General features: G+C 42.1%; 1 protein-coding gene across 1 annotated transcript in view; it reads left to right on the top strand.

The window, feature by feature from the left end:
• Window positions 1-24,861, top strand: part of ULK2 (unc-51 like autophagy activating kinase 2) — a 91,467-nt gene extending 66,606 nt beyond the window's left edge. The window contains exons 18-26 of the mRNA XM_037808290.1: window positions 1,645-1,931; window positions 2,292-2,476; window positions 2,899-3,005; window positions 15,953-16,102; window positions 18,033-18,241; window positions 19,353-19,650; window positions 19,966-20,123; window positions 21,717-21,852; window positions 22,573-24,861. Of these exons, the coding sequence (XP_037664218.1) occupies window positions 1,645-1,931; window positions 2,292-2,476; window positions 2,899-3,005; window positions 15,953-16,102; window positions 18,033-18,241; window positions 19,353-19,650; window positions 19,966-20,123; window positions 21,717-21,852; window positions 22,573-22,631 (1,589 nt within the window). The 3' untranslated portion in view covers window positions 22,632-24,861. The remainder of the gene's footprint in view (window positions 1-1,644; window positions 1,932-2,291; window positions 2,477-2,898; window positions 3,006-15,952; window positions 16,103-18,032; window positions 18,242-19,352; window positions 19,651-19,965; window positions 20,124-21,716; window positions 21,853-22,572) is intronic.
• Window positions 24,862-25,869: the final 1,008 nt, after the last annotated feature.

The raw sequence follows: 25,869 nt of genomic DNA, 5'->3' as shown, positions 1-25,869 counted from the left end.
TCTTCAAAATTGAATAACTAACACTCTCCAGAATCAACATTTTGCCACTGATTTTATTTGTCTATTTCTATAGAGAGCAGAACACAGTTCTGAAAGATTGAATCTCAGGTTTGGGTGAGATTAAGCTAGGAGTGGTCAGTAGCAAAGCTCTTAGTCTGTTTTTGGAAAGGTGGTGGTTACTAAAAATATTTGGATGTCCTTAATGTTACTGATGGTAGTTTGGCTTTCAAGAAGCTCCCGAGAATTTGTCACTGGCACTCAAGGCTTAGTGGAGCTGAGGTTGGCAACACGGTTCATGAGAGGAAAAGGGGGACCCACCTCCCCAGGCTCTTGACGTGTTGTCCCCTGCGGTTGCAGTTGATTCGTCTGGGGGGGGGGGAGGTGGCGGCCGGTTGTTAAATCTTAGGCTCTCAGGATTGCTTGGAGGGTACCGGCGGCGGGGGCTCTTTCCCGGAGGCGAGGGCGAGGCGGGGGACTGGGTTTGGTCCCCGGCGTAGGCGTGCAAAGTATGGAGGGCGGCGAGAAAGGAACAGGCGGGACACGGTTCTTTTAGGGTGAAGAAGCTAAGAGAGAGAGAGCCTTTATTAGGGGAGAGTACAAGCTTATATCGGGCGTTTAGAGGGCGGGGTAGCTGTAGAGGTTAAAGGCTTGGATTGGTTCTGAGAGGGCGCGGAGGTTGATTGAAAAGGGGCGAGAGTTGCTCCGGTAACGGTGTCTGGCAACAATGTATGCGCACTGGTGGTAATGGGAGTTGCACTGGCAACGGGGAGTGTCCGGGCAAGATAAGGGGGTGGGGAAAAGGCGGTTCCTTCCGGCAAGCCTCCCCTAACAGTGTTATTTTGGGTGAGGAAATGGGGCCTGCCTCCGGCCTCACTTTCCCAGGCCCGGGGGGCTGCGGAGGGCGCTGTCGCCCGTGCCCACCACCCTCCCCAGGGGCTGATCAGGTCCCCCAGCCCAGGCCCGCCAAGTTGAAGCACGTAATCAGTGTCCCGCAGTCCCCTTAAGCAGGATTCTCCGCGGTCGAGTGCTGGCTTTGTGGAGGTCACGGATGCTTCTGGTTCTGAATGTGTCATTCACGAAACTGACAAAATACAAAAACTCTCCTATGCTAGCTATTTTTAGACAAATGAAGTCAAATCCATGAAAGATGCGTTATGGTTCTGATCTTTTTTCTTCCTTTTCTCTATGTTTGGTTTTGTGTTTGTTATTTTGAATAGGGTATTTTTCTGGGTTTGGAAAGTTTCTTTTAGTTAACTGTGTGAGAAAAGAGAATAATCACATTGATTTATCCAAGCATGTATTCGTAAAAAGAGTAGAAATCATCCTGTTCATTGACGACTTTTGTTGTTTTCATTATCTTTAACCATTATCTAGAGCTCTCTTTTTGGTGCTGATCAGACCTTGCATTTATCTGAGTTGTTTCTGGTCGTCCTGTCATGAGATCCTCCTCCCTGAGAATACCAGATGGTGTCCTTGTCCCTGTTCTGTAAAGATGCCAGGAAACGGTCTCTTCCGAATAAACTGCTTTTAGAAGACCTCATGATGCATGGGACATTGGTCAGAGTTCACATGTTACTGGTTCTTGTTAATTCTTAAGCTTCTGCCCTTCCCTTCCCGGTAATACTGTGCCCGTTTTCGTGGTAGGTTCTCCGGTGCCGCAGGCTCAGTCGCCACAGTCTCTCTTGCTGGGTGCCAGGCTGCAGAGCGCCCCCACCCTCACCGACATCTACCAGAACAAGCAGAAGCTCCGGAAGCAGCACTCGGACCCCGTGTGTCCTTCCCACGCTGGGGCCGGGTACAGCCCGTCCCCCCAGCCCAGCCGGCCGGGCAGCCTCGGGACCTCCCCCACCAAGCACATGGGGTCCTCCCCCCGGAGCTCCGACTGGTTCTTTAAAACTCCTTTGCCAACAATCATCGGCTCTCCGACCAAGGTGTGTTCAGGTCATGAACTGGGATGGTGCTTTGTGGAAAGGACTTAGGAGGAGGATAGCGGGACTTTCATGAACAATTACTATGTGTCAGTGGACTGTATGTGCTTTATATCAAAATTAGCCCACTTAATCCTCAGAATAGCCCTCCGATGGTAGGTATGACTGTTGTCCCTATTAAACGGGAAAGGAAGTCGAGGCTGAGAGAGCCGAGGCACTGCCATGTCACACAGGCTGTGTGGGAAAGCGGGTGCTTGAATCCAGGTTTGACTGACTGCGGTCTGTGCTGTGTCCACTGTGCCGTGCAGCCAGGCAGTTCCGAACCTCTCATACACTGCGTTAACTGTACTCCTGTTTCCTTAGGCCACAGCTCCTTTCAAAATCCCCAAAACGCAGGCGTCTTCCAACCTGCTGGCTCTGGTTACACGCCAGGGTCCGGCTGAAGGTCAGCCCAAGGACGGGAGTGACACCCGGGAGTGTGCCCCTTGTCTCTTGGTGCCCGGAGGGGAGAGGCAGCGGACCGAGCAGCACAGAGCAGCCTTTGGCAGGTAGGAGAGGCCCTCTCCTTCCCGGCTCTGCCGCGGAAGCAGTAATGTGACGCATCTTTCTGTTAAAAATACAACGGGGCAGAATCCCTGTAGTACCTGGCTGTGGCCTGTGGTTAGTGCTGTGGACTGTAGACGCTGAGAATCTCTGAAAATCACAGATGCTTCCTGTAACTTCCTGTGACTGTGTAAATATACCACTTCCTGAGCTTCTTGAATATTCTTTTTCTGCTTTTTGTTTATTTTAGTTACTGAAGTTTATCTCCACCCTGAATTGTTTGGTATCTATTTTTTGTCTCCTTGTTCTCTGGCTTCCCCTTAACCCTTTCATGGTTGGCTTAAATCAACCTTAGTATTTAAATATCTGGCTGTTTTTAAAGTGTCATTTTCTATTGTTAATTTCACTTTTTTTTTTTCTTTTCCAGATCTGTCAGTACTGGGAAATTGGATCAACAAGTAAAGCCATCCTTGGGTGCTCAGCTCCATCAGGGTAGTACGGACAGTTTAAATTCAGAACGACCTATGGATATAGGTAAGAAAATTCCTGATGTCTTTTTATGCCGTTAATTTGTCAGCATGTGCATTAGTTTCCTGTAGCTGCTGAAACAAATGGCCACCAGCTTGGTGGCTTAAAACAATACAAGTGTAGGATCTTACAGTTCCAGAGGTCAAAAGTCCAAAATGAGCTAAAATCCAGGCCCAGCAGGGCTGTGTTCTTTCCAGAGGCTCTAGGGAAGACATTTCCCTGCCCTTTGCAGCTTCTGGAGGCCATCTGTGTTCCTGTGCGTGGCCCTCTTGCATCTTACAGGGCCCTGTGATTGCACTGGGCCCACCTGGATGGTCCCGGATTTTCTTCTTAAGTTTGCTGCTTAGCAACCTCAGCCTACCCCCACCAGGTCCCATAACATTCACAGGTTCCAGGATTAGGACATGGATAGCTTTGGGGGTGAGGGTGGGGGTGGGAGTTCGACCACAGCGCGCTGTGCTTCTCTTGGCTGCCCGAGGACCTGTCAGCCCAAGCTCCTCACTTGCCCCTGTCTTCCCATCACCCCCTCAGTGGCCCATCCGGGCACACTCTTACTGCCCATCCAAGGTAATATGCGAAATCTTGATGCTCGGCAGTCTCCCAGAGAGTGGCTGTGAGTGAGAAGGAATTCTGACCGAGATTACCAGTAGCGTGATGCCGGCCAGAGCCAGCACAGACACACAAGCACTCTCGAGTCCTTGTCAGCAAGTTGAGCCTGCAGAGAAGCGCTCTGGGCCTGCATTCCAGGAGCTGTTGTGTCAGATGACTGGGATTGCCTGTCAAGAAGAACAACAGAAATGGGGCGGATTCCAGACCCTACCACAGACTTGCTTCATCACATTTCCGGGTGGGGGGCTCTAGGAATCCAGATGTTTATCAGCTCCTCAGGTGGTCATTATGCACCCGCGTATTTGAGAACCTGTTGTGAACCTTTCCTTCTTTTCTCTGTAGTTGTTTTACTGACTCCCCTTGAGCATCCAAAGGAGGAAATAATCTGGGCCAGCAAAATATTTGATTGGACGTGGTTTTTAGTGCAAAGGGGAAATGTAGGACTTAACAGCAAGCAAGAAGAAAGTTTATTCCAGTATATAGCTTATTTTAACATGGAATCGTTAATAATCATGTGCATTATCCGTTAGTTCTTCAAAAGAAAGTGACCTGTTGGGCAGTTGCCCCCAAATAAAATTATCCTTTAAAATATTTTCCTCATTTGATTTTTTCCCCTAACATGAATTTTCAGTATCTTCTGTTTCATTATAATAAAAACAGTGCATGTTTTTGGTGGGGGGGAAAAAAAAACTCGCAGTACAGGAAGAGGAGGAATGAAATTTCATCTCATTTCATTTCATTTCATTTCATTCCTTTTTCCTTCCACCCTTGTTCCACCCCGCACTGGGTGGGGTGAAAATGGCTGGTAACCGATTATGCAGCCTTCCTGAAATGAAACATGAAGATAGATCTATGCTTCGTTATTTTTAGTGGTGGCATAATATTACATCCATTATCTGACTACACTGCAATTTACTTCACCAGTTCTCTGTGGGGATTGTTGGCAATACCTGTGTGTGTGTGTGTGTGTCCCACAGTCCGTGCCGCTGCTCATTCATGCAGCCCTGGCTGAAGATCGTGGAACTTACATTCTCTACCATGGTCCTCCACCCAGAGAGCTATGTGTTCCTCTTTAAGATTATCTAGAGTATAACTGCGGGTCAGATATGCATTTGAAGTTTTCACAGGTAATTGCCAAGTTGCCTGCCAGGGAGGTTGTATTAATTTGCACTCTCGCTAATAGTGTGTTGTGGTATTTTTTGTATTTTAATAGACTGTTTCTCTGTATCCCTCCAACAAGATATGATCAGACTTATAATTTTTTCCAGTCTTTGTCATCATATTTTAATTCACAGTTCCTTGATATAAAAAGTTTTATGTTTACTGATTTAAATTTTTCTGTGTGTTGTCTTTTCATGAATCTTTCTGTTTTTCTTTTGGCTTGTTTATTACTATTCAGCTTGCTTGTATATTGAAGGATTTGGCCTTCTGACTGTCATCATGTGTGTCGTAAACATGCACACTTTTGTTCAAGTTTTTTTTCTAGTCCTTTTTTTTCCCCTAATACTTTTCTGTTTGCTTAAATTTATTTAAACTTTTGATTCATTTGGAATTGATTTTGATGTATCCTGAAACAACTAGCCGTTTGTCTCAGTATCATTTATTAAGTGAACCCTTTTTCTCCCCACTCATTTGAAAGGAAGAACCCATTTATCCTAAATTTCCATTGTTTGAGGTCAGTTATTGGACTCTCTTCTGTTTCATTTTTGCTCTGTTTGCCTATTCCTGTGCTTATACCAAACTTTTGGAGCTAAATAATCCTTTAAACACATGAGAGGGCTAATAACCACTGCTGATTTATTTTTGTTTCAGAATTTTCCTCCTATTCTTTTGTACTTATTTTTCCAGGTGTGCTTTAATATTCTTTTGTCGAGTTCCCAAATAATCTACTTGGTAAATGGATTGGCATTATGTAAAATCAATATATTGTTTTAGAATGAATTTCCATCTTTGTGATATTGAAACTTAATATTCAAGAGCATCGAAATTCCTTCCTTTTATTCATGGCTATTTTGTAATGATGTAGTATTTAATGCAGGCATACTGGAGAATATACATGTTTCTAAAATACTGGCTGTAAAATAATATCTGTTTATTGAGAGATTTTGTCCATTCATTTGCTCTGTGAAATTTCAGAGCTGTTCCATGAAGAGAAACGGCCTCAGCAATATAACGGTTAGGAGTACATCAACTCTTTTTGAAAATTATGAGTTGAATAACTTTTCTTCTTCTTTTTCAAATGCAGTTTTATTGAGATATATTCACACACCATATAATTCATCCAAAGTATACAATCAGTGGCTCACAGTATCATCATATAGTTGTGCATTCATCACCACAGTCAATTTTAGAACATTTTCATTACTCCAAAAAAATAATGATAATAAAAATTAAAAAAAAAATAAAAAAAACACCCAAAACATCCCATACCCCTTTCCCCCCTATTATTTATATATATTTCTGTCATTATCTTCTTATTCATCTACCCATATACTGGATAAAGGGAGTGTCAGTCACAGATTTTCATTCTCACACGGTCACACGATAAGAGCTATGTAGTTATACAGTCGTCATCAAGAATCAAGGCTGCTGGGTTGCTGCTCAACGGATTCAGGTGTTTCCTACTAGCTAGTCTGATACACTAGAAACTTAAAGGAATAGCTATTTAATGCATAAGAATAACCTCCAGAAAGAAATCTCTTAGCCACTGAAACTTTGTTTAATTTCTCTTCCCCTTTTTGGTCAAGAAGATGTTCTCAGCCCCACGATGTCAGGGCCAGGCTCATCCCTGGGAGTCCTGTCCCACATAGTGGGGAAAACTTTTTTTCTTAAAATGGCATTTGAAGACATGTGACATACAAATTCAGTATTGAAATTGAGAGCCACAAAATAGGGAAATGAATTTTGTATGCTGCTTGCATTTATGAATTCAGCTCCATATTTTGTTGTGATAAAATTTAACATTAGTGTTCTCCTTAAAAATACCAAGTTTAAGCTATTTCTTTTTAAAAGAGATGAACTCCTATATAAATTATTTAATACTTTGGCTGGGACAGTTAGTGATGATTGATTTATTTAATATCCTCATTGTAATGGGAACCAACTGTTGGTATAGATTTCTGGTAGCAGGTACTCTTCAGATAATGATTTCTGTAATTTGTGATTTGGGGAAATTTTTCTTTAGTTAAAAGTAAATTATAGATTATCTCTTTTGCATGCCCTTTTTTAACAGCCCATAAAGATATAATTCACTTACTGGACAGCTCACCCATTTGAATTGTATAATCCAGTGGTTTTTAGTATATTCACAGAGTTGTGCAACCATAACCACAATCAATTTTTTCACCATCTCAAAAAGAAACCACCATTCCCTACTTCTCCCCAACCCCCTCAACACCCCCCCCCCCCCCGCCGTAGGCAACCACTAATCTACTTTCTGTCTCTATAGATGTGTTCATTTTGGACATTTCATTAAATGGAACCCTGCAAGATGTCCTGTGTGGTCTGGCTGCCCTCGCTTGGCACGGTGCTTTCCTGGTTCAGCCACGCTGGGGCACGTCACACCCTCCTTCCTGGTCAGGGGTGACTAGGGCCGCGTTGTGTTGTTCGTGGACTCATAACGGACGGGCTTGTTTGATTTGGGGCTGTTACGAGCAGCATTCCATGAGCACGGACACGTTTCTCTGTGGGCATAGGTTTTCATTTCTGTTGGGTATACCCCTGGGTGTGGAATTGCTGGGTCACATGGTAACTCTGTCTAGCTTTTCGAGGAACCGCCGCACTGTTCACAGTGGCTGCATCATCTTGCGTTCCAGCAGCAGTGTACGAGGGCTCCGGTTTCTCCACAGCTGCGCCAGCACTTGCAGTCTGTCTTTGTTACAGCCGCCCCAGCGGGCGTGAAGTGGAAGCTCCTGTGGCTTTGATTGGTGTTTCCCTAGTGGCTAAGATGAGCACCTTTTCACATGCTTATTGGCCATTCGTGTATCCTCTTTGGAGAATGCCTAGTCAAGTCCTTTGCCCATTTTTCCCCCAGCTCTATTTATTTTTAAAAAGACTTGGTATGTAAAATTTTTAAAAGAATTTTCAGTGTGAGCACTATTGACAGTTAACATGTGTGGCAGCTTAACCTACCCAAATATGAATGAAGTTTAAGAAAGCAAAACTGCTGGCTTTGTTAAAAGGAAAGTTGTGTGACAGGTTGTTGTTATGGTTAGCAAGGCAAGGAAGAGCACCTCCCAGGTCATAACTTTACAGTTTGCTCCATTGGGTTATGGATTTGTCAAATGTTAGACTTCACACAGGCACAACTGTGATGCAGTTCTCAAATCACATACCTCCTCAGATATAATATTAGGAGCAGAATTCAACATTTCTAACACGGTATCATAGGTAAAAGCCAGGAATCGTTCTCACCCGATCGCTACCTTGTAACCTCAGTAATCGGGCATACTGGTCTAGAACTCACTACTACGAATTAACTAACAGGCCTTCTTCAAAGAAAGGAGACTTCTTTTTGATGAAAACAAAAGCAAATTGAAGTCTGAATTGAGAAATTTGCTTAACAGAACTTAAATGTACTCATTTAAAAAATGTTGGGACATAAACAAGTTAACCATAAGGGATCAGTTTAGCCTCAAGAAGGACAACTCAATCAGATTTAAAGGTAAGATTTGCTTTGGCACTTGGGCACGGCTTAAGTGGTACACCTCTCCTCGCTGTTTTCACTTTAAGCCATGGGGCTCATTCTATTTTCAGTAAATATTTGACAGGTTTTTACTTAGTAACAGCCTCAGCACTTTTATTAAGCATGCAAGCCTAAGAAATCTTTGGCAATACGTGAGTGTAACCCACTGATGAGAGAACTGACAGTGCCTTCCCAGTGTGGGAACTGTGCTGCGGGTGTGTGAGTCCCCTCCCGGTGAGCAGACTCCTCTGCGTGTGCATCCAGGGCGAGGGGAGCTGGCGCTGGGCCCAGGCCGTCACTCCCCTGGGTTTGGTGGGCGGTTGGGAAACCTCGAGCTGGAGCACACCGCTCGTGTTCGTCCTCCACCAGCGCTTCTTGGGCGCTCTTGGATAAGTTCTTTCCACAGCTCCTCTCCTCTGTTGAATTCGTCCTCGTTTTCCACCCACCTTCCTGAGAAGGGCCCTCAGCAGTCGCTTCTCCCTTCTGGTGGTCGGGCCGGCTCCGCCGTGACTTGGCTCTTCACGGCACGGCACTGGTGGGTTTTGACCCAGTCCTGTCGGCCCCGCAGGTCTCCACGGCAGGCGCTGTGCCTGCCACCCCCTTCTCCAGGCCCTTTGCCTGTTTTTCATTAGTTTGTTTGTCTTTTGTTATTGATTTGTAAGAGTTCTTTATATATTCTGAATACAAGACTCTTAGCAGATTCATTATTTGCAAAGATTTCCTCCCATTCTCTGGGTTGTCTTTCCACTTTCTCGTTGGCCTCCTTTGAGACACAAACGTTTTTAATTTTTGAAGATGTCCATTTTATCTATTTTTCCCTTTGTTTGCTGTGTGCTTTTGGTGCTGTACCTAAGAAGTCTTTGCCTAACCCGAGGTCACAGAGATTTACCCCGTGTGTTCTTCCAGGAGTTGTGTGGTGTTAGTTCTTACACTTACGCCATGATCCACTCTTGGTTTCTGTTCGTGGCTGGTGTGAGGACGACTCCAGCTTCCCCCCTTTGCAGTGGACAGCCAGTTGTCCCAGTGCTGAAACGGCTGTGCCTTCTCCCACCGAGTTGTTTCGGCAGCATGGTCCAAGCTCAAGTGACCGTAAATACGAGGATTTATTTCTGGGCTTTTAATTCTGTTACATTGATCTATGTGTGTATATATTTGTCTTGATTACTGTGGCTTTGTACTAAGTTTTGAAATCAGGAGGTGTGAGTCTTTCAACTTTGTTCTTTTTCAAATCATTTTGATTATTCTTTGGTACCTTGAGTTTCCACATGAATTTTGGGATCATCTTGTCAGTTTTGCAAAGAAGCCAGCTGGGATTTTGATAGGGATTTTGTTAAATGTAGAGACCAACCCGGGAGCATTGCCATATTGACAATATTAAGTCTTCTGAACCATGAACATGGGATAGCTTTCCATTTATTCGGGGTTGTTTTTTGTTTTTTGTTTTTTGTTTTCCCAATTTCAATAGTGTTCTGTTTAGAACATTCAGAGTACATGCTTTACGCTTCTTTGTTAAATTTATATATAAGCATTTTATTTTTTTTGATGCTATTGTAAATAGAAATGTTTCATTAATGTTATTTTATGATTGTTCATTGCAAGTGTATAGAGATACAGTTGCATTTTGGGGGGGGTTGAATTGACATCTTTTTAATCATATTTATTTATTTATTTATTTATACATCATGTATTTATAGAAGTGGTAACTTTCCAAGTGCAATTTAAAAGTAGTGTGCAAATTTAAAAAAATAGATTATAGTTCCACAGTTTCAGTTATTTCCTTATTATGAAATATATGAAATATGATATACGAAGGTAATATCTTTCAACAATTTAACAAGTAGATATATAGGTAATTTCCAAAGTAGATATATAGGTAATTTCCAAAGTTGTTATGAGTTACCGTACCATAGTTTCCATTATTTCCTTATTGTGAAATATAACATACACAAAAAGTTTAAGCTTTTCAAATTACAATTTAACAAGTAGCTATAGAACAAACTTCAAAGGGTGCTATGGGTTTCAGTTCCACCATCTCAGTTCTTTCCTTCTAGCTATTCTAGTACCCTAGCAACTAAGAGAAAGAAAATTGTATAAATATTCAGTATTCATGATCCTTTGTTAAATTCCATCTTGTCTGTTGCTCCAATTGCATTTTGTGTATTTATATTGATTCTTGTAATCTTTTAGTGGACTCGTTAGGATTGTCTGTATACAAGATCATGTCACCTGTGAATAGAGAGTTTTACTTATTCCTTTTCATTCTGGATGACTTTTGTTTTATTGAATTTGGTTTTATTGAGATATATTCACATACCATACAATCATCTGTGGTGTACAATCGGCTGTTCACAGTACCATCATCTAGTTGTGCATTCATCACCCCAATCCATTTTTGAACATTTTCCTTACACCAGAAAGAGTAAGAATAAAAAATAAAAGAACACCAAAATCATCACCACCACCCCCATCCCACCCTATTTTTCATTTAGTTTTTGTCCCCATTTTTCTACTCATCCATCCATACACTAGATAAAGGGAGGTGATCCACAAGGTTTCTGGGTGGCTTTCGTTTCTTGTTCTTGCCTAGTTTCCCCAGCTAGAACCCCCAGTACAAGGCTGAGGAGAAGCAGTGAGAGGACATCCTTGTCCTGTGTCTCATCCTGGGGGGAAGGCATCCAGACTTCCACCACTGAGTGTGGTGTTGGCTGTGGGTTTTCACAGACGCCCTTCATCAGGTAAGGAGTTCCCTTCTATTCCTAGTGTGTTGAGTGTTTTTATCAGGAAAAGTTGTTGGTTTTTGTCACATGCTTTTTCTGGGTCTGTTGGGGTGAACATTTTTTGCCCTGCATTCTGTTGATGTAGCGTTGCATGTTAAACCGACCTTGCCATCCAGGGAGGGTCCCACTTGTGCCTGGTGTACAGTCATTTTCATGGACGTTGAGGACGTTTGCATCTGCGTTCATAGGAGAGGCTGGTCTCATCTTCTTGTGACGTTCTTGCCTGGTTTTGGTATCGTGGCAAGACTGGCCTCAGAATGAGTTAGGAAGTGTTCTTCTTGTCAGTTTTTTTAAAGAGTTTGGGAATAATTAGTTTAAATACTTGGTAGAATTCACCAGTCACGTGTTTTGGGTCTGGGCTTTTCTCTTTGAGAAGTTTTTTGGATTACTGATTCACTCTCTTGTTGTAGATCTGTTCAGATTTTCTAATTGCTTCTTGAGTAGGTTTCTTTATAGGAATCAGGACAATTTTTGAAAACTGTACCTAAATGACTATATTATGTATCATTTTTATTTATAAATAAGTTTAAATTTTACAGAGTTTATAAGTTTTAGGCATAAAATGCATCTGTGATAACTTATAATTTTCTCTTCTGTATTTTTTTTCTTTCTTGCACATATAATTCTTTGACCTTTAATATCAATTGGAATTACAGATTTCTCTTTCTAATTATGAAGTTTCAGTTCCTGAATTCAAAAACTGTTAGTAGGAGACACTTAAGATCTTAGGGGGAGGAATAGGGTCACTGGGTCTTAAATATGTTTAGGAATATCCTTAAATACTTTATACCTGTTAAATAAAGTCATCAGGATATTACACTAAATAAAGAGAACATCTACATCATTTTATGTATCTTATGTAACAGTAGGCACTGTATCATTAATTTCCACTGCCTCCTGGTTACACTGGTCTCAGAAATGGAAAGTTTTGTTTTGTTTTGTTTTTTTAATTTTATTTTATTGAGATTGTTCACATATCATACAATTATCCAAAGATTAAAAGTGTACAGTCAGTTGCCCACAGTACCATCATACAGCTGCGCATCCATCACCACAATTAATTTTTTTTTTCAAATTTTAGAGCATTTTCTTCACTCCAGAAAAGAAATAAAGACAAAAAAGGAAACTCAGATCCTCCCATATCCCTAACCACCCCTCCTCCATTATTGATTCATAGTATTGGTATAACATTTGTTACTGTTGATGAAAGAATGTTAAAACACTACTAACTGTAGTATATAGTTTGCAATAGGTATATATTTTTTCCTATATGCCCCTCTATTATTGACTTCTGGTTATAGTATCATACACTTGTTCTGGTTCATGAAAGAGAACCCCAGTATTTGTACAGTTAATCACGGACATTGCCCACCACAAGATTCACTCTTTTATACATTCCCATCTTTTAACCTCCAGCTTTCCTTCTGGTGACACATGACTCTGAGCTTCCCCTTTCCACCACATTCACACACCATTCGGCACTGTTAGTTATTCTCACAACATGCTACCATCACCTCTGTCCATTTCCAAACACTTCAGTTCAACCTAGTTGAACATTCTGCTCATAATAAATAACTGCTCCCCATTCTTTAGCTTCATTCTATATCCTGGTGACTTATATTTCATGTCAGTGAGTTTACATATTATAATTAGTTCATATCAGTGAGACTCTGCAATATATGTCCTTACGTGTCTGACTTATTTCACTCAATATAGTGCCCTCAAGATTTCTTCATCACCTTTTTTTTTTTTTTTTTGAGACGGTTTTGTTCACACACCATACATTACTTCCTAAGTAAACAATCGGTGGTTCCCTGTATAGTCACGTATTTATGTATTCAGCACCATCACCACTATCTATATAAGGACAGCTCCATTTCTTTCACAAAGAAGGAGGAAGAGTCAAAGAAGGTAGAGAGACAAAAGAAAAAAGAAAGAGAAAAAAATCAAAACAAAACATGACAGCTAGGAAGCAACAAAAGGAAAGATAGAATTAAAGTAGAATAAAGAGTCAGACAACATCACCAATGCCAAGAGTCCCATACCCTTCCCTAAAGTCCCCCTCTTACATGCATTTTGCTTTGGTATATTGCCTTCGTTACATTAAAGGAAGCATAATACAATGTTTCTGTTAACTATAGTCTCTAGTTTGCATTGATTGCATTTTCCCCCAATACCACCCTATTTTTAACACCTTGCAAGGTTGACACTCATTTTTTCTCCCTCATGTAAAAACATATTTGTACATTTTATCACAATTGTTGAGCATGCTAGGTTTCACTGAGTTATACAGTCCCAGTCTTTATCTTTCCTCTTTCCTTCTGGTGTCCCACATGCTCCTAACCTTCTTCTTTCAGCTATACTCACAGTCATCTTTGTTCAGTGTACTTACGTTGCTGTGCTACCATCACCCAAAACTGTGTTCCAAACTTCTCACTTCTGTCTTTTCCTATCTGTCTGTAGTGCTCCCTTTAGTAGTTCCTGTAGATATCTTGTTCACAAATTCTGTCATTGTCTGTTTGTCAGAGAATATTTTAAACTCTCCCTCATATTTGAAGGACAGTTTTGCCGGATGTAGGATTCTTGGTGGTTTTTCTCTTTCAGTATCTTAAATATTATCACACCACTTCCTTCTTGCCTCCATAGTTTCTGCTGAGAAATCCGCACATAGTCTTATCAAGCTTCATTTGTATGTATCGATGGATCACTTTTCTCTTGCTGCCTTCAGGATTCTCTCTTTATCTTTGACGTTTGATAATCTGATTATTAAGTGTCTTGTCATAGGCCTATTCAGATCTATTTGGGGTATGCTGCACTTCTTGGATGTGTAATTTTATGTCTTTCATAAGACATGGTAAATTTTCATTGATTATTTCCTCTATTAGCTTCTGCCCCTTTTCCCTTCTCCTTCTGGGACACCCATGACACTTACATTTATGCCTTTCATGTTGTCATTCAGTTCCAGGAAACATTGCTCATATTTTTCCATTCTTTTCCTTATCTGTTCTTTTGTGTGTAGGATTTCAGGTGTCTGGTTCTCCAGTTTCTGAATGTTTTCTTCTGCCTCTTGAGATCTGCTGTTGTATGTCTTCATTGTGTCTTTCATCTCATGTGTTGTGCCTTTCATTTCCACAGATTCTGCCAGTTGTTTTTTCGAACTTTCAATTTCTACCTTATGTATGCCCAGTGTTTTCATTATATGGTTCATCTCTTTTGCCACATCTTCCCTAAACTTGTTGAATTGATTTAGCATTAGTTGTTTCAATTCCTGTATCTCAGTTGAAGAGTAAGTTTGTTCCTTTGACTGGGCCATAGCTTCGTTTTTCTTAGTGTAGGTTGCAGTTTTCTGTCATCTAGGCATCTGGTTTCCTTGGTTACCCCAATCAGGTTTTCCCAGACCAGAACGGGCTCAGGTCTTGGAAGGAAGCAGTAGTTTCAGGTCTCCCTGAGGGTATGTCTTAGATGATTGACACACCCGGTGAGCCTCAAGTCACTGTGCTTTTCCACCCAGCAGTTGGCACCTGTCAGCCTGTCGCTCCCAACTGGTGTAAGGATGTGTGGCTGGTGGCTGTTTTTCCCCAGGCTCTGGGGTCTGGTTCTGAAAGGAAGGCGGATAATAGAGCTTGGCACTGCCTCTTTCCTCTTAGGGAAGATACACCCCCTGGGGAGATATCATCTGCACTTAAGTAGGTTCTTTGTCTCTGCTATCTCGACCCTTGTCTGGGGCAGAGTGCTGGGAACTGAAAATGGCTGAGGTTTCCTCCACTGAGCTGAAAAAGGGACAGAAAGCCCTTCAGTGCCAGTCCATGGACCCCCAATTTCACTCGTTGGCCAGAGGTAACACCTGGTCTTCTGGGCTCCCCGTCCTGGGATAGTGGAGTCTTCTGGTTCTTTAAGGTCAGTCATCAGTAAAAGCCTCTGTCTGCTTGTTGGAAATTTGTAGCTTGTATTGAGCGGTCCACACTTGTTAATTAAAACCCCAGTTGGAGCTAAACTGAGCTATATTTGCTTGTTCAGAGAGTGCTGCTTTCTACCACAGCGAGGTTTTGCCATTTGGCCTGCCATGGGGGGCAGGGGCTCCCAGCACATTTCCTCAGCTTTTAAAGACTTGCAGATTTATTCTGTGATCTCAGGTATTCCTCCCAATCCAGGTTGCTGTATGAGTGGACAGTCATGGTTGTCCCCCAGCAGTTATTCCAGATTATTTACTAGTTGTTCCTGGTTGTTTATTAGTTATTTCAGGGGACTAACTAGCTTCCATTCCTCTCTATGCTGCCATCTTGCTGCCACTCCAGAAATGTACATTTTTTCAGATGCTTGCACATGAAAAAGCTTCAGATAACTTTTTTTTCTTTCTTTAATTCTGCTTGCCTCGGCAGGTGGGAGATTTTTCACCTACTTTTCATATGGCCTGTGCCGACCCCCACCCCTGCCCTTAGACACCTGGCCCACCTTCCTTCCTTCCTTCCTGGCAGACGTAAGGGGCGATTCTAAGGCACACATGTGCTTTGTCTCAACTTCGTGTATGTTTTTAAAGCACCATTGCAGCGGAGACTCCTGGCCTCCAGTCAGCTTTAGCTTTACCTTTATTCCCAGTTCGTTCCTGCTTTTTGAAAGTATCTTCAGGACTTGCGGTCTGTGTATTTTGGAAATATGCACAAGTAACTCTGAATACTAGAATTTGGTGTGAAGAAAATTTACAGCTGGGAAGAGGTATCTGTAAACTATTGTTGGAAATACTGTGTTGAGTTTTGTGATCTTGAGAGTAATAAATGCTTTCTGTATAAAATACCTAACATAAAATTAAAAGCCTCCTGTAGTAATACCCCGTGGAGATAAGCACTTTGAAGGTAAAGCAGCATCTTGTGAACTTGTCGTTGCAGCTCCTGCAGGAGCCTGTGGCGTGGTGCTGGCACCTCCTGTCGGAGCAGTGGCGAGTTCCAGGGCCGTCCTCTTCACCGTGGGGTCCCCTCCGCACAGCGCCACAGCCCCTGCCTGTACCCAGATGGTCCTCCGAGTGAGAACTGCTTCAGGTGAGGGGTGCTTGCTGGTGGCCGTCCTCAGCCGGCATTTCGAGGGTCACCTTGTCACCAGATGAGTCACCCAGCCTCTTGGGCTTCAGTGCCTGCACCAGTGAGGTGGAGATAGCTGATTTCCTGACCTTAAAGGACTATACACAGCAAATGAGTCCACATTTATGGAGAAACTTGGGAAAGGAAAAGTGCTGTAATATATAACATAGAATTATAGTATTATAGTATTATAATATAAATTTGATTTCTCCTTAATGAAGCAGCTATGCACATATGGTGCTTCTCAACTCATATATTTTTTTATCTTCATTTTATTGAGATATATTCACATACCACGCAGTCATACAAGACAAATCGTACATTCGATTGTTCACAGTACCATTACATAGTTGTACATTCATCACCTAAATCAATCCCTGACACCTTCATTAGCACACACACAAAAATAACAAGAATAATAATTAAAGTGAAAAAGAGCAATGGAAGTAAAAAAGAACACTGGGTACCTTTGTCTGTTTGTTTGTTTCCTTCCCCTATTTTTCTACTCATCCATCCATAAACTAGACAAAGTGGAGTGTGGTCCTTATGGCTTTCCCAGTCCCATTGTCACCCCTCATAAGCTACATTTTTATACAATTGTCTTCGAGATTCATGGGTTCTGGGTTGTAGTTTGATAGTTTCAGGTATCCACCACCAGCTACCCCAATTCTTTAGAACCTAAAAAGGGTTGTCTAAATTGTGCGTAAGAGTGCCCACCACAGTGACCTCTCGGCTCCTTTTGGAATCTTTCTGCCACTGAAGCTTATTTCATTTCCTTTCACATCCCCCTTTTGGTCAAGAAGATGTTCTCCGTCCCACGATGCCGGGTCTACATTCCTCCCCGGGAGTCATATTCCACGTCTCAACTCATATTGAAGTCTTATAGTAGAGTCAATATTAAGTGTTCTGAAAATGTGTTTTTTGTTTTTGTTTTTAGAAACAGAAGTGTTAGCTTTTTTTTTTTTTTAATACTTTGGTTTCCAATATTTGCCCTTAAATCATAGACACACATTTAGACAGGTTAATTGAATTGTTTTATTATTCATACTCTAAGTAGGTTATTGATACTGAAAATTAAATAAGAAAGTATTTACATTGAGTTTGAAATCAGCTGTCATTTAATATTATCTTATATATTATACCTTATGTCCTTTAAGTTCTCTTACGTTAAATCTACCAAGATATCAGTAGATTAATAAGCAAAGATTATAATAGAAAATGAGAGGAAATAGAGCTAATACTCTTATTTTTAAGACTATAAAAAGTCTTAAGAAATGAGAAAATACATTTTAAATACAAGAATGTGAATTTAAGGAAGTAACACTTCACTTGTATTAACTAAATCAGCTTTTTAAATAAAGAGGTAAAATACCTGGTGGTGGTGAGGTCGTGGTAGGGTTCTGTGTGCTTACTTACTGCTGCTTTAGAAAGTAGTGCGGCAGTTCCTAGAAGGAGCTGTAAAAATGTGTATGATGTTTGACCCCTGGTTAGCCCTTTCCTATTTATAATACCACTTTCGAGAATTTCTCCCAAATAAATTATTGACAAGAAGGTAAAAACTGTGTGTGTTACAGTGTTAATTTATAATTTGAAAAAATCAGAAATTGATCAAACCTCCCAGGTGAAAGAATGGCTAAGGAAGTGATGTATATGCATCCATTGGGTTTTACAATTATGAAGAGTGTGGAGCAACCTGGAGAAATGAGTATGATAGAAATTTGTTTAAAAAAATGTGCATATGGACGAGGAGTGAAAGTACATGGGGCAATAGAAACCATTGCTATGCTTACGTTTCCGTTGTTGTTTGACGTGGGCCCGGGAGCGGAAGCCTCTGGAAGCCCTTGGCCTTGTGAGCTGACGGGGGACTGCCTGGTGTCCTGTTTCCTTGCAGGGGGATCCAGCAGCTCCGGGGGCTCCCTGTGCCCTGCCAGCGGCCGAGTGTGCGTGGGCTCCCCACCCGGCCTGTGCGCGGGGTCGTCCCCCCCGGGCGCGGAGGCTGCCCCCAGCCTGCGATACATGCCTTACAGTGCCTCACCCCCCAGCCTCGAGGGGCTCATCACCTTCGAAGCCCCCGAACTGCCCGAGGAGACGCTGATGGAGGTAGGGAGGCTGCAGGACGCTGGCTCGGTGTTGGAGGCAGTGGGAGCATGCTGGGGTGACGAGGGCAGCAGCTGGCAGGGTACAGAGTGTTTTCCTACGTTTAACTTACTTCTTTCCGATTTGAACAGTACTGCTGACATATTTTCAGGCTGCGTTGGCTTCGATGCTCATCCCTGCTAAGCTCTGGCTCTTAGGGAGTGCCACAGAGATTTGGGGTTCCTTGTTTTTTTATCTGAAGTTTATTTACTGTTTATTGGACATTTGAAACATAATTTTTGTACGAAAAAATAGATTTTTAGTCCCAGAGTGCGCTTTTCTACAGAAGATAAAATAATACACTTGAACTTACGTTTTAAAAAAATTATAGACGAGAACACCAGTTTTGTTATTAACACTGAGAAGTACAGCTGTCAAGCAGACTTTCCTCTGATGGGGCCACATCCCAAGAAAAATACATTGTAATTCGGAGAGTGCTGAACCCAAATTCAGAACAAGGGAAGTTAACTTTATGATTTCCAAGTCTGTGCTAGTTCAATTGCTCAGTCTCAACTGTAGGACAACATTGGATGTGTCCTCAGTCCCTGGATACAATGCCAATTTAGCCCAAGTTTTTTTTTAATGCAGTTTTATTGTGATTTATTCACATATCGTACATCCCATCCATAGCCTGAGTTTTAAGTTAAAATTGTCAGCTCTTCAGACTAACTGATGAACAGATTCTCTGTCTTGTAGGGCCTCTAGAATTTCTATTTGGTGTGAGTGAGAATGAAGATAAATGTTTTACATGAAAGTTATAAAATATTGCATGCAAAATTTTAGTAATGATTTTGTAGTAATTATGGTAGTAGTTCAGTCTCCACCAGATTAGACATAAATTCAGTCTGTTGCAGTATGTGTTCCAAGTGTATTGGAACATGCAGTCCAGTTTGCTGGCTGTCGTAGAGCAGAGAGATTTTCAAAGGTGGTTGGCTTATTCTGTTCCTAGGAAAATGATTCTCATCCTTTTTTAAGCATAAAGGAAGGGTGAGAAGCTTTCAGTCTTATTTGAGATTTCAAAATACATCTATAACTCAAAACAACATTAATTTTAGAACAATTGACTTTGCTGCAGCGAGAACACACAGACACCCTGCGGCACCTGAATGCAATGCTGATGTTCACGGAGTGTGTGCTGGACCTCACGGCCGTGCGGGCCGGGAGCCCGGAGCTGTGCACGTCCGCCGTCTCCGTGTACCAGATCCAGGAGAGTGTGGTCGTGGACCAGATCAGCCAGCTGAGCAGGGACTGGGGGCGGGTGGAGCAGCTGGTGTTGTACATGAAAGCTGCTCAGCTGCTCGCGGCTTCTCTGCACCTTGCCAAAGCCCAGATCAAGTCCGGGAAGCTGAGCCCGTCCACGGCTGTGAAACAAGGTACGGAGAGGATGGCGGCACGGGCACACAGGGGCGCCGAGTTGCCCACTGCCCATGATGCCAGGGAAGTTTCGATAAGGAATCGCTGTATTATTAGATATTCGTAATCACAAGGGAGAAGATGCTGGGATGTTTTCCCTTTTGCCATTAAAATTGATACAAAGAAGAGTCGCAAGTGCTTTATTCTCTGTCTTAACTGAAAGAGAGAGCATGGGGAAGAATCTGGTATCCAGTCATTTTTTTCACTGATTATGTCACTGTGTCTTCATTTCTGGAGGAAAATTGAAATTAATTCCCATCTCAACTTTTTTTCAGTTGTCAAAAATCTGAATGAACGATATAAATTCTGCATCACCATGTGCAAGAAACTTACAGAAAAGCTGAATCGCTTCTTCTCTGACAAGCAGAGGTTTATTGATGAAATCAACAATGTAACTGCAGAGAAACTCATCTATAATTGTGCTGTAGAAATGGTAACCCCTATTTTGGTTTAATACTGTACAGTGCTAGTTATCTTTAAAAATATACTTGAGTTGAGTACATACTTATTATCTGTTTCTTTTTAAAAAGCTTGATCCCCATCACCCTCAAAGCCAAGTATTGTAGATTTGCCTGCTAATAAAGGAGTAATTGGATGTAATTAACATTTAAGTAACATTTAATGTAGGTTATTTAATGTGGTTGATACAATTTATGCTTCTGGTTGCCACATTTGATAAAATTCGATTATTTCTCTTAAAAATTGCTAATATTAGGCATGAGCTAATCTTTTCATAAATTGCATTCAGAAGCTTTGACTGGATCTGTTTCTGCTTTTTCTGCTATTTAAGAAATTTTGGCTAGATAAAGCTGTTAGGAAAAACAAGATAAAGCTTTGTTAACCAATCTACAAAAATTCTGTGCTCTGATACCACTTACTGACCTTACTTAGATCAAGACACAGTAAAATCTATTTTTCTAGTTGTCTGGTTACTACTGGAAATGATTTTTTCAGGGCCATTATAATAGTCATATGAAAATAACTTGGATATAAACTGTTGACAAGGGTAATATTATGTTGCTTTTGACTGTTGATATGAATAATACACATTGTCTCACTCTATACCCAGCTAAGACTTCGTACAAAATGTATGCTCCTGAGGAATTAGGTGCTTCTTTCCTTTCTGATAATCAGAGCCATGCAACTTCAATAAGTTCTTCTTTTTGTCCTGGCTGCTTAGGAAGCTTAGAGGACTTAGATTTCATTACTTCTTTCTTGTTCCTTTTCACCGCTCTGACTCAGAGCATATTAACAATAAGTTAGGGTGCTAGATTACCGACAGTTCTGCATTTCATCATTACAGAGAAATTCAGAAAGCTGTTGGGGACACCCCCCCCAATACTCATTAACCCCGTGAATAACAGCTCCCCTCTTCCTGGAAGGCACCTCTCCCCTCCCCCCCCCCGACCCTTTCCTCCTTGAGACTCGGCCTCAGCATCACCTCCTGTGGGCTCTTCCTTAAGGTAAATTGCACCAGCTGTGCTTCCTCCTGCAATAGCACTCGTCCCTTGGGATTAGAATCCATGTTTCGCACCCGGAACCCCCCAGCCACACGCTACCCTTCGTTATGTGGCACTTAGTAGGTGCTCAGTAAATACTTTTGAATGAATGAATGGATGAGTGACTAAGCCAGAATGACGCGGAAAAGAAGCTGATAAGTGATTTTAACATCATTTCGTTATATACTGTAACAAAGTCTACTTTAATGAGATGGCAGGTCACCCTAGTGTGAAAGTGTATGTTTAAATTAAGCTTTTTACAAGGTGTCCAGTATAAATGTTATGAGTCACGAATCTCCAAGAAGTGCAAGAAGGCTACGTTTCAATGCAGAATAACTCTTTTGCCAAGAAATTCCTTTATATCTTACATCCTGATGAGTCTTCATTTTATATAGTTTGGTAGATTGTCATTTCCTCAAAATGTGTGGGTTCTAGGTAGAGTCTATATAAAGCTACATTGCCCAAATTTGGATTTGTATTTTCTTGGGAATGTTGAGAACCCTCTCATTTTTGTTGACTGACTCCAGGTTCAGTCTGCAGCCCTGGATGAGATGTTTCAGCAGACTGAAGATATTGTATATCGCTATCATAAGGCAGCCCTTCTTTTGGAAGGCCTAACTAAGATTCTCCAGGACCCTGCAGATATTGAAAATGTACATAAATGTAAGTTGACCTATAAAGTTGTGTATTTATCGATTGCAACTTAGGAAAGAGCTTGGAGTTTTGAATCATGGATTTGAATCTTGTCTTTCCAGCCTTGAGCAAGTTGCTTACCTCTCTGAGGTTTCAGTTTCTTCCGTAAGATAGGAACACCCACATCTAGTTGCAGAGTGGCTGTGAGGACTGGAGACCGTGCTTGTCAAGTCCTGTCGCCAAGCGGGTGGGTGGATGGTTATTATCCGCTGCAGCGGTTTTAAGCCTCATGGGCTCGGTGCTGAGAAAGATGGATCCCCTGTGCACTGTGGATTTGACAGATCGCAGGGTGGAGACTGGTGGGATTTCAGGGTGCTGTGATTCCAAATCAAACATAAGCCCAGTGCTCTGGTTCTTGGGGAGGTGGTGCTGCACCCATAAATGCCTGGCAACCCTAAAATTAGCTGCACATGTGAGCCTACTCCCTGTTGAAACTCACATGTTCTTTGCCTGACCTGCTTATCTAAGCTCTACCGCCGTGCTGCCTGCAGCTAGAAATCATACCTAGACCATGACCACGTAGACAGCAGGAAATTTGTTCCGCCCTGTTGTTGTGAGGCAAAGATAGAGCAGAAACAGAGGTGCAGATTTAGAGTTAGTGATTTCTTTCAATTCTGTTACTTCTCCCATCCTTGGTTTTGAAGATATAAATGATTTTTATCATAAATTTAACTTTTGTTTTATTTCTAGATAAATCTAGTATTGAAAGAAGATTGTCGGCACTCTGCTACAGCCCCGGGACCCTGTGAACAGCGGCCTGTCCTGTGGACCAGTCGGTGGGAACGTGGGGGAGACGTTGGGATTACACTTTGGATTCTGTTGCTCCATCCCCAGGAAACTAATTTCTTAGTGGTGACTACCAAAGAACAGCGGTGATTTCAAAAAGGAAAAACTGTCCAAAAACTACGTATTTGTAGGAAATCTGCCTTATCGGAGAAGTCACCCCCTTCCCCTTTCCTTTGTGGAAACAGAAGCAAGAGTATGCCACTTGGCTCTCAGTTTGAGCTTGGTAAATAAATGTCCTTTAAGAACTAGAGTGACCAGTACAGTTATTCTTAAGGATAATTAACAGGGAAACAGTGTGTGGCTTTTCCCTCAGTCACCAGAGGTGAAATTCCACCTGGATGAGAATGATGGAAATGGGTCTGCCAGTCCCAGGACTACTGGAGAAGGACTGAGGTACAGGAAGTAAAAAAATCTACATCTCATCCAGGCAGTGTGGTATTGGGGTAAGTCTGTCTGAACCTGAGCATGCATCCTAAAACAGCTCAACAAGAAGTAGCTTAAGAAGAACTTGCAAAAGATGGCCCTTGGAAGAAATTTTGAGATCTTCAGTTTGACCTAACATGGATGCATTAATCTTCTAAAATATTTCATATTGCACTAATTTATTAAAACAACCATGTGTTGGATTTTGCAGTTTAAGACTAAATGCACAAATGGACTTGTTTAAAATATTTTACTTGATATATACATATACCCTTTCCAGAATTCAGATGTAATCTTTAGTGGACTTTTAAACGGTAAAAAGTTGTATTCATGTGAACCTTTGCATTTTTTTACCTATTCATCTGCAACCACAGATTTTGTCAGTAATATTTTGAGTTGCTGGTTGTTTGCTTTTGTTTGCATTTTTAAATGTGCATGCAGAATGTACACTGATGCCTGTGACCTCTAGGTTTATTAAAGGGTAGGTTTATTTGGGCAGTGTTAGAACAAATATCATAAACTGAGAAAACCTCTCAAGAACTGTAATAGGGCCAAAACAGTTGGTGATCTAAAGGCTTGTTAGTGATGTGGCGTTTCTATATAAAGCTAGTGGAAAATGTTTATTTTTAATTGAAGCTTGTTTTCTCTTAGGAAAATGGGCAGGTTTCTCCAGAGTGCCGTGTTTTTATGCTAATCCTGACAGTTCACCAGATCGCTAGTCGTGGAGAAGGCGGGCAGTCAGCATCCTCCAGAAAGGGTTCCAGCAGTGTATATCACTTTGTTTCTTTTACTTACCTGCTTGAATACTTGAATAAACCATCCTCTGCTTTTAATCCTTTTATTTGAATCCTTTTAGGTAATATAATGTGAACTCTGACAAATTGCACAGACGCTCTTTGGCATTAATCTAGTTTTAGTGTACTGATGAAAACCAACTAACAAAACAAACCCATTTTTTTCCTTTACTTTGACAAAGTAATGTAATTTTTACCTTATTTATCTGAAATTCCAGCAGTTAATTTGAACCTTTATTTATACGATGTTTGTATTTTTAGGTCTTTAATACCGTGTTTCTACCTCTCATTTGTAACTGCATGCATTATTCTTGAAACCAGGCGAAGCTCACAGAATTGTCGTGTAATAGCCTTTTTATTATTGTCTGTACAAATGTATATTAAGGTAAAATAAAATAGACAAAGTGTTTCTAGGGTAGAGTTGACTCCGTGTTAAGGAGCTTGTCAAGCCAGATAATTCCCCAGTGAGTTTGGAGACTTGTCCCAACATCCTTTGTCCTGCCCAGGACCAAAGGTTCGTGGTGGCTGCCAGCCAGGCCGAGCGTGGGGGGCTCAGCAGGGAGGCCGGGGGTGCAGCACTGTTACTGAGGACACTGTAGCCTGTATGAATTTCCATAGTTTCCAGTGCATGTTCACTTGTTGTCTCGGTTGTCACCGTTATCTCAGTTGATCCTCAGGTGGGGGTGCCCCCCCACCCCCCCACTTTAAGCACAGGATGAGGCAGGATCTGAAGTCAGGCAGCGAGGGAAGTGTCAGGCCAGGCTTTGGTGACTTCCAGGTTCATCTTTCTCTGTGTAATGAGAGTTCTTGTGGTAGGTGGTTTGTGTGAAACGGTGACGTCTGGACCAGTGGAGAAGAACAAACTGTAAATTCATGGACAATGGTTGTGATCATACTTCCATTATCAAGGCTAATTGCTTTAAGAGATTTTGCCTTGATTGCAGCAATAATAAAAAAATGCTTTATGTTTCCTTGAGTGTTTTTTAATTCTGTATCATTTCTTAAATGGCAGTGGAGCAGTCCACATATTCATGGGTTGATTCAAGCCATGACCTGGCAGATTACTGACCACAGTAATGTAAATAACAGAAAGATTGGTGAACTTGGATGTGGCTGTTCCTGCCGTAAGGATTTGCTCTAACCCTTCCCTTGCTGGACTTGAAGGTGTGCGCTTTAACTCATGGTTTCCATTGCCCTGTGCTCGCTTCTCGCCGTCAAGAGCAGTGACCCGAGCATGAATTGTCCCGCCCTTCCTGGAGTCATGGTGCTCCACGGGGCATCGGGGAGAAAGTGGAGTGGGACGCAGTGGACACGGTGGGGGGGGGGCGCCCCACACCCATGCACCTCGCAGAGTTGGCTTCCCCGTGCTGCTATGCCCTGCGGGAGCAGGCTGGTCTGCGGCAGCCTCTGCAGACAGTTTCCGTCCTTCCCTCCAGCTCGCCCGTCGGCTCCGCGACTACAGTTTGGAATAGCTGCCCCCTGGTACTTCTGAAAATAGCAAGTTTATAAATTCTGACACCCAATTTTAATAATAAATTAGCATATCTCCTAGAGCTGAGAGAAACAACATTCAGAAAAAAGGAATCAAACTACCTATAACCCATTGGATTCAGATATGTAAAATGTCCTGGAGGTGAAGTAAGTGGTTTGAGCACAGGCTTTGAAGGAAGGCTTCCCATTTTTAATGTGTGCTCCCTGGTAGTTTTCAGAAGCTGTCTTAAATTCTTCCTGGAATAAAGTGAGGTTGATCGGTATTTCCCTAGCAGGATAGCCGGCTGACAAGCCATTCAGGGAGTGACTGCTGCTCAGAGAACGTGAAGTCATTAAGCCACTGATTGACGCTTCTTGGAGACATCTGTGCCCACCACAGACTGCCTGGGGACAGTCTACTCTGGGTCCTGGGCCCTTCACCTGCTCCCACAGAAGCTCCCGGGTCCTAACCAGGTGTCTTCCATGTTATCAAAGCCCTTGCAGGAATACTTGC

Source organism: Choloepus didactylus, chromosome 18 (assembly GCF_015220235.1).
Source record: "Choloepus didactylus isolate mChoDid1 chromosome 18, mChoDid1.pri, whole genome shotgun sequence".
Classification (NCBI taxonomy): domain Eukaryota; kingdom Metazoa; phylum Chordata; class Mammalia; order Pilosa; family Megalonychidae; genus Choloepus; species Choloepus didactylus.
Note: the sequence above shows the minus strand (reverse complement) of the source record. Positions and strands in the feature narration are given on the sequence as shown.